At 45.9% G+C, this 8,456-nt stretch overlaps 1 protein-coding gene across 3 annotated transcripts in view; it reads left to right on the forward strand.

The window, feature by feature from the left end:
• ADAM17 (ADAM metallopeptidase domain 17) overlaps positions 1-8,456 on the forward strand; it is a 37,259-nt gene that overhangs the window by 25,339 nt on the left and 3,464 nt on the right. For 2 of the 3 annotated variants that reach the window (XM_026087810.1, XM_026087811.1), the window contains exons 11-18: positions 135-287; positions 1,164-1,363; positions 2,376-2,479; positions 3,132-3,266; positions 4,391-4,521; positions 5,730-5,808; positions 6,968-7,056; positions 7,758-7,814. In XM_026087810.1, coding sequence (XP_025943595.1) covers positions 135-287; positions 1,164-1,363; positions 2,376-2,479; positions 3,132-3,266; positions 4,391-4,521; positions 5,730-5,808; positions 6,968-7,056; positions 7,758-7,814 — 948 coding nt within the window. The remainder of the gene's footprint in view (positions 1-134; positions 288-1,163; positions 1,364-2,375; positions 2,480-3,131; positions 3,267-4,390; positions 4,522-5,729; positions 5,809-6,967; positions 7,057-7,757; positions 7,815-8,456) is intronic. The other variant, XM_026087812.1, reaches the window with a different exon arrangement.

Here is an 8,456-nt window from a genome sequence, read left to right on the forward strand (position 1 = left end):
TGGGTAAAATTGCTTTCTAACTAAGTGYATCTTGGAAATGCAAGTGACCTGGAAGTATTTGGGATCTTCTCTGCTGTCCTGCTCAGGCTAACTTTTTTTTAGCAGTTTTTTTTTTTTTTCCTTGCCTAAAATAGGAGGCAGACCTGGTTACAACTCATGAACTGGGACATAACTTTGGAGCAGAGCATGATCCTGACAGTCTGCCAGAATGTGCCCCGACTGAAGACCAGGGAGGAAAATACGTTATGTATCCAATTGCTGTCAGTGGAGATCATGAAAACAATAAGGTATCGTTGCATGGTTTGCTTTGAGGTATAAGTCTCTGCTACAGTCAGTGACCCGCTGCACTGAAAGTCTGTTTAGTTAATGATTTCTGTAGCTTAAAAAACAGTGAGAATTTAATGGACTCCCCATAAGAAGAAAACATGCTTGCATGCAGTTGTGTTCTCTGCAAGATAAGCTCCTCTTCGGTTTCTGAGCTCTGCTTGTAGCCTGCCCAGGTGCTGGTTTTGTTTTTAATTAGCTGTGACCACATGCTCTTACAGGTWAGTCAACAGCAAGGGTCAAATGTGGGACCTTCAGCACCAAGCAGAGACTTCTAAATATCGTTCGGGTGGTCTGTGGCTCTTCTGTCAGAGACCTGTCAGACAACGCAAACATGGTGCTTACCGATTTCAAACTTGCACGTGGCAATGTGGAGTTGGCATTGTGCCTGTTTTGCAGATGAGAAACCAGGATTATCAAGGCAATGATTAGTCCAACTGATTAGTCTAGTCTGACTTGCTGAGGTTTACACCTAACCCTGCTGCCAAGAGGCAGCACAGTCTCTCCCCATTGCAGCAACTTGGCAATTCCTCCTGGGGACTGTTGTGAGTACTCCCGAAGCAGTGGCAGAACTGGATTTGGCTCTGCAACCCAGAGCCAGACACTGCATGGGTGTTGTGCATTGGAATGCAGCAACATCCTTTGTAGACCCAGCCATTACTTTTCCGTCTTTAAATTCTCCCAAGTTATCAAGATGGCAATATAGAGAGAATAACCGTTTCCTAAGACACCAGAATTTGGAGGCCTGAGAAGGCTGACTCTGTCTGCCTTTGATGCAGCTTGTTAACAGAAAGGTGCATTCCTCCTCAGTGCTGCTCTTTCCCCTCATGACTCTCTAGATGTTCTCAAGCTGCAGCAAAAAATCCATCCATAGGACCATAGAGATCAAGGCCCAGGAGTGCTTCAAAGAGCGCAACAACAAAGTGTGTGGGAACTCCAGGGTGGATGAAGGGGAGGAATGCGATCCTGGCCTCTTGTACCAACAGGCTGATCCCTGCTGCTCCGCAGACTGCAAACTGAAAGGTGGTGCAAAGTGCAGGTAAGGGCAAAGAAGCTGCAATTGCTCATAGAGAGGGAAGAGAATGAATATGGGGCTGGGCTGAAAGYTCAGAAAGCCAACTACAGTATCACAGGCCTGTTTTCTCACTCTGAGGCTAAACAGATGAAGGCAATGAAGGATTCCAGGAAAGGGTGCTGTGTGYGTGTACTGCTCTTATACATTAATTTTTGGGGCATTCTGTTACTTTTCTGAGTAATGCCAGCAGCTGCATGTTTGGAAATTATTTCCTCTTTTTAAGATTGAACTCAAGTGTTCAAAAAAGCTAATATTAAAATTTCCTAGGCAGACTTCTGTTTCTTTTTGTGTGTGCATTGAAAGGCAGCTTTAAACTGGGATTGATTACTGTTACTTTCCCAAGACTGCTGCAAAATTTACTTGAGCAGGCAAAACAGTGAATGCACTGAATCAGCCCTCTTCCTGTTCTTCTTGTTCTTTCTCTGTGTTGTTATGGCTCTGTTGCAATGCAGTGTCGAGTCTGTTTTTTCAGAGTTCAGCTCTGCACTGTGTTACAGTGGAGAAAGCTCATGCAACTCCCGTTGTTTAGCAAGAAATTCTCTCAACTTTAATGAATGTGTTTCTTTAAGAACTTTCTTGCATTAGCTTGTAGGAAGAGCACAGAGTAAGGAGCAGTAAACCCTTCAGGGAAACAAAGTGTTGGGGGGAAGAAAACAGTGAAGGATCTTGTCCTAAGTTGGATCAGTGGTCAGCAGGTCAGTGAGGGAGATGGGAAGAGGATCCAAGTGCCTTGAGTAAATATGAGGGTCCATATGTTGTGTTTTCTATGTGCTTACCTCCTCTGGTAAATGAAGAATGAGTGAGTGTGTAGAAGGTTGGTGGTGGGAGGACACAGAGAGGAGAAAGTTTTGAGTGAGTGAATCAGTCTCCAAGAAATAGCTTTGTTTCTAAACACTCTCTTTCCCTGGCTTTGTCATGCTCATACTCTTTTTGAAATGACTTAATATTTCTTCCTTTCATTTTGATCTTTCCACAGTGATCGAAACAGCCCCTGCTGCAAAGGCTGCCAATTCGAAAGTGCACGGAAAAAATGCCAAGAAGCCATAAATGCCACTTGTAAAGGAGAGTCTTTTTGTACTGGTAGGACATTGTTCTGTCTCCTTTACATCAGCCAGCCAAATGCTTCAGGCTCAGTGTCCTGTTCAGTCAGCTTTCAAACTAGTGCCCTTTATTCATCCGGTACATCTAATTTTAGAGACCAGTTAACCATCACTAAATTGCCCTATAACRAGTTTCATTGTAGTTCAGGAGCCATTTGGTGATTTACAGCCCAGGAGAACATGAAAAAAAATTTTTTTTTTATTTAAAAAAAAAAAAAAAGAAGGGGGGGGCTGGACATTGGGAGGGACAGGAATGAGCTGAATTTTGCTGTAGAAAGAGTGGAATTACTGTGACTCTGCTTCACTTCCCCACATGTTTGCTTCCTCCTTATAATCTTTACTGGAGGCGAGGAGTCAAGTCAGAGCTGCTTCTCCTTTACTGGTGGGTTGTCCAGTGCCTGTAACCTACTGCCTGGTCRCTGCAGTGCCACAATGCCCAGGTTGCCAAAGCCTCCAGAGTTTCTGCTGCCTCTCAGAGGACTTGGCAGGCATCCTGCAGAGGAAAGCCAGAAACAAGCTATTGTSGTTCACCCCTGGGATGAGTCTGGATTTCGTTTTTCCTGTCCTGCACGCTTTAGGTGTTCTGCCCTTTCCTCTAACAGTCTTCCCACCCTCTTGACCCCCGTCTCTAGGGAACAGCAGCGAGTGCCCTCCTCCGGGGAATGCTCCGGATGATACAGTTTGTGTGGACATGGGGAAGTGCAAGGATGGGGAGTGTGTCCCTTTCTGCGAGAGGGAGAAGAACCTACGGTCATGTGCGTGTAATGGTGAGTGAAATGGGACTGACTATAAATGCCTTGTCTCAGCTCTGCTCCGCAGGGGCTCACCAGGGTTGCATGTTGAAGAGGGCTGAGTCTCTGGACCCCATCAGGTTTTTGAAAAAGTACAGAGTTTAAAGTGTTGGTCCTTCAGGGCTTGCTATAGTGTTTCCTGTTTGGAAAAGGGCTGTAAAAGCTCTCTGATGTCTGAATTGAAGACATCAAGACAAGACTGATGCTCTGGCACCCTAGTCAGAGAAGGTGAAAGGAGGGCAAGTGTCCTCTTTTTCTGCTGCAGGCAGGCGGGAGGGAAGTCTACCTGTTCTCTGGTGGCCTGGAGATCCCAAACAACCTCTGGGCCAGGATTCTGGCAGGATGCTTTCCAGCAAGTGGTTAAAGTGCCATGAGGACATAGAACCACTGAGTCTAGTCCCCTGCTACTGCAAACCTGCCTGTCTTATAATTTTATCAATAGGCCTTACTGCTCTCCCTCTATCTTAGCTCTTCAGTATGGTTAAGGCACCTGGGAGGAGGAGGAAAGCCTCACGGGAAGAGTACAGGGAGCTGCTGTGATCTCCACCATTTGAGACAGAGGGTCTAGCCCAAGGAGGAGGGTGCCTGGAGGACTTGAAGTTTAATCATATTTGCTGATGGAAGGAGTTCCTTGCCAGAGGTTTCTAGGTGGTTAGAGACTCCTTCCTCCCATACTCAGTTTGGCTCAAGCCAGGGTCAAAGATTGCAGTGTCATTCCAGCTCTGCCCATTTCTGCCTTTTGAGGCTTTTGCTTCTTGGTTTCACAGAGGCCCCACAATACCGAGAAGTGTCAACTCTGCTTCTTGGATGCTTTTGGAACCTCTTCACCTGTCTGTTCACCGTGTAGCRTTGGGGTATCAGCTTGGAAAAAGGAGCTGCTCCCACTGTGTCCCTGAATCTGTTGCATGGGACAGGTGGCTGAGTTTCAGACTTGGTCATCTGAGTGCCCAAAACTGGGTGACTTGCATGGTTCTGCCTTCCCTTTGGGAAGGCTGGGTGGGAACACAGTCAGCCAGGGGACACTTGGGGCATACTGCATGGTTGTGGGATGCAGGTGACTCTCAGTGCTGCTGAGGAATCAGTTTATTGCTTTATTACAGAAACTGATAATTCCTGCAAGGTGTGCTGCCGGGACGAGCAGGATAGGTGTATACCGTATGTCGACGCTAACAACCAGTTCCTGTTCCTGCGCAAGGGGAAGCCCTGTACTGTGGGCTTCTGTGATACAAATGTAAGTTTTCCTGGACACCAGTGAGCTGTGTGCTCTGCTTCTACGGCTGGATATTTTGGAGTCCTCTGTGACCAGGGCTGTGCTGATACAGAGAAGCCAAAGCTCARTGTGCAGCTGAGCAGAGTGATACTGGTGCAGTGGGTCAGGCCTGGGCGCAATGAGGTGGCAGGAGAGGAGGGTATGGAGACAGCCTGCCTCCCTCATCTCCTGGATAATGTGAAGAAACTGTTCTGGAGGAGAAGTGGGAGGTGGTTGGTAAAAAGGTCAGGTTTTGGATAAAGAGAAGGTCAACACTTCATTTATCCCTCTGCGGGGTAACTATTAAAGGCTGTCTGAGGCTGTAGATGGAAGTTAGTTCTGCAGAGAACTGTGCAAGGTGAAGATGCTGCCTTCTGCAATTGCTTGTTGCGCCCTTTTGCTGTTCCCCACAGCTCAGCCAGCCAGCAGCTTGTGTGGCAGAAGTGAATGAGCACTGCCACCAGCTCAGCTAGGTTAGCAGTGCTTGCTGTTCCAACTATTCACATTAGCCTGATTAATTTTTACTAAAATGAATCAGGTCAAGGAGCAATTGCCTGAACATCTAGCTGGTGGTATCCAAAGGGGGGCAGTAAGCCTGTGGCAGAGAGGTGGTGATGAATTGCTGGTGCTCCATGACCACTTCCATCAAGCAGCTGCAYAGACAGTCTTGGAGCCTGCAGACCCTGACAGTCTAAGTCAAACTGGGTGTTGGCAGAAATGAATTTGGGAGGGCATACCCCAGCCCTTCTGCTGGCTGAACTGAGAGACCAATAATCTCCTGTGTTAAACCAGCCCAGCCAGATCTGGAAGTCTGTCTGTAACGCTGGGTTCCTGAGATATTTAGCCTTCTTGGTGGTTAATGGAAATGAAGGTTTCCACTGCTTAAGCCTTTCCGGAAAGTCCGGTTCTGTGTACCCTGTGGAAATTTTTTGTGAGTTTCAAATGTTAAAACTACATCTATTTCAGACCACAATCCACCCCCTCCCCCCCCCCCCCCCCCCCCCCGAAAAAAAAGGCCGCTGATCCTGGGAATGAGTGTATAATCTGTATTCAGAATGTGTGAAGTGCTGCTTTGTTCTGTGCAGGTTTCTTGCTTTGCAATCTTTGCATCCTTTTCCTTCCCCAAGACAAAGGTGGTTAAAGCTGAGATAGTATAACATTGTTTTGTAAATGTATGTTTACTTTTGCAGGGCAAATGCGAGAAGCAAGTACAAGATGTGATTGAACGATTCTGGGATTTCATAGACCAACTTAGCATCAATACTTTTGGTAAGATATATAACTATAYCCTTTGATTTTTAGTCCATGACATGAGTACTTCTAAAGGCATGGGGGGAGGTAGCTGACTGTTTTTACTCGTCTGTAGACAAGGGTAGTTAGTAGCTGTGTTTCTGACACTTTTGCATCAGGTTCMTCGGTACTGATTTTGCCTTCTAAAGCTGAAGGATTATTTGAGGGGAATTATTTTGCATGTTACCAYTCCATTATTTTTAGCCACCTTTCAGGCTTGCAAGGGAGATGGTACCTATTCTAGAAAGCTTCCTCTCTGACTAACAAAAAGCAGGCTGCTTAGAGAAAAGGCAGCAATGGTCTCTAGAGACATCAGCTAGACRCAGCATAGTGTAGTTAAAGTAGACCTTTCAGTGGGATTTAAATGTCAACAGATCAGGAAATGAAAACTTCATTTCTTTCTTATTTAACAAAATCACAGAGGTAATCCAGCTCAGGCTGTGGGTCRGTATGAGTCACTGGCCGGTGACTGTAAATATGCTTCCTTGGTCTTGATCCCCACAATGCAATCCAAGCGTGTAGCTGCCTCTTGGTGTAAYTACGTTTCAATGTAAGGGTAAAAAAGAGTGTTAATAAGTGCGTGCTTTTGTAATGATAGGGTAACAATTAATAGGTTTGTAGTAATATTTTATATATATACACAAGGTAATTATGTGGGTTTGGGGCTTTCTAACTAAGGTTCTAAGTTCAAAAAATTATTTCTGAGGTAATTATTAAAGCTTTTCAGTCTGCTCAAGTAGAGGCGCTTTTTGTCTCTTGGTGTTTGAAAGTAGGCATGTTTGTGGAGGCATGTAGATGTCACATGCCTGTAAAATCAGAATCTGTTAATAGATATGCGGTGTGTCTTCTGTAACTGGCAGAGGTAGCTTAGCTGACTAAATATAGGCTGTTACTAATCCACTAATGTTAAATGCTATGGCCTGTCGGCATTTCTCATCAGAAGGAAACAGAGGAAAAACCTGTTACTGTTAGCATACGTGGTACAATTTTGTAAACAGATCTCGTATWTTGGCCTCATCCTGCAGCCTGTGCCCCTCTGAGAAATTCTGTGACTGGGCTTGCAGGAGCAATGGCAGCAGAATGGGGATTTGTATACCGGATTTGGTAGATAACTAATTGATTTGGACTGGTTTCACAGGAAAGTTCCTAGCGGATAATATAGTGGGCTCCGTGCTCGTCTTCTCCTTACTTTTTTGGATTCCTCTCAGCATCCTTGTGCACTGCGTGGTGAGTAAGCTGTCCTGCGATGATTGCTCTGTTGGATTGAGCTGTAAGAGAACTCTTCATATATGAAATGGCAGATGTCTGTGGGAGAATGTGATGGGGAGCTTTTAGCAAATCCCAGGGAGAGAAGGCAGCATATGTAACACTGTCTGCTTGCAGACTTACGGCTCATTCAAGAGGCAAAACTCCTGCTGAACTCTGCAGGGCTCTAGTGAACCCAGCGCTCCCATGACTGTTCCCTGGAGCTACGTCTCTTCTTTCATAGACAGATTTTCTTCCTCTGCCTCCAGAATTTTGCCCAAGGAGACTTTTGGTAGCTTCCATTAGAGTCCATTTTTCTAAAGCCCTGCTAGGAAACAAGGCACTTAGATTTTTGTGGGGAGACCCAGGGCAGGAAGTGGCCTTGGTTGGGCTTGAGTGGATGGGTAAAGGGAAAGTTCACAGCAGTGAAGAGCATGGACGTGTGGCACAGTGCTGACAGCAGCGAGGGGTTGGAGCAGAGAGGATTGCTGCGCTCAGGAGTGCTCCTGGGATGGATGGGAATCCATGGGGTGTAGGTAAAGGGAAAAGAGCTCAACTCCTTGCTGTGTCCCTGTTGGGAAATTGGGACAGGGACCCTGCTTGCAACTGTGGAACTAACGCTATTGTTTTGTGTTCAGGGGGTTCTTTGCTTTACATTTGTTTGTTTGTTTTTTTTTGAATAGGACAAGAAATTGGACAGGCAGTATGAGGAGAACACAAAGTCTCTGTTTTGCCCCAGTGTAAGTTGCTGTCTGAATATAGATTGGCAGAAAGCTATCCAATGCATATTAAAAAATCTGAACCCAAGGTGTTTGCAGAGTATTCATCGAAGGAATAATAGATGAACCTGGAGCCCTGTGCCTAGAGCTGTGGACAGATTAATCAATTTGAGGGAAACGGTGTCTTCTTGAACAAGCTGGTGTTTGATATATCAAGCAGTACAGCTTGGTGGGTCTAGTTTTTCCTTCCTGTAAGAGCAGAATGGTCATTTGCAGGAGTCGACCTCCAGTGGCCAGATGTGCTGAGGCCTTGTAGTTGCTTCTGGGAAAGCTGGCTCCCAGGGTGTGAGGACCTGTCAGTTGTCAGACAGTGACACTTCTCTCTCCTTGTAGATGTTGGTTTGGGAGAGGGGCTGAGAAGAAAATTGCCTAAATAAATATTTGCAGCCCAACCCAAGGCATCCTCAAACATAGACATAGATTGGGTATCCTATCCAGTGCTTTGACAGCCCAATGCATTCATATAAGGAAACATCCCTTTGTGACAGAAGGGGAAAAAGAGGCCTTGCAGAACTCTTGTACAGTCACTGGGAAGTATGTTGGAGTCAAAGACTTCTGAGACAGATTGTCTTTGTAGTCTACCCTGAGGTAACCGAAGGGGAT

The sequence above is a fragment of the Apteryx rowi genome, unplaced genomic scaffold, assembly GCF_003343035.1.
Source record: "Apteryx rowi isolate R43461 unplaced genomic scaffold, aptRow1 scaffold_738, whole genome shotgun sequence".
In the NCBI taxonomy this organism is placed as follows: Eukaryota; Metazoa; Chordata; class Aves; order Apterygiformes; family Apterygidae; genus Apteryx; species Apteryx rowi.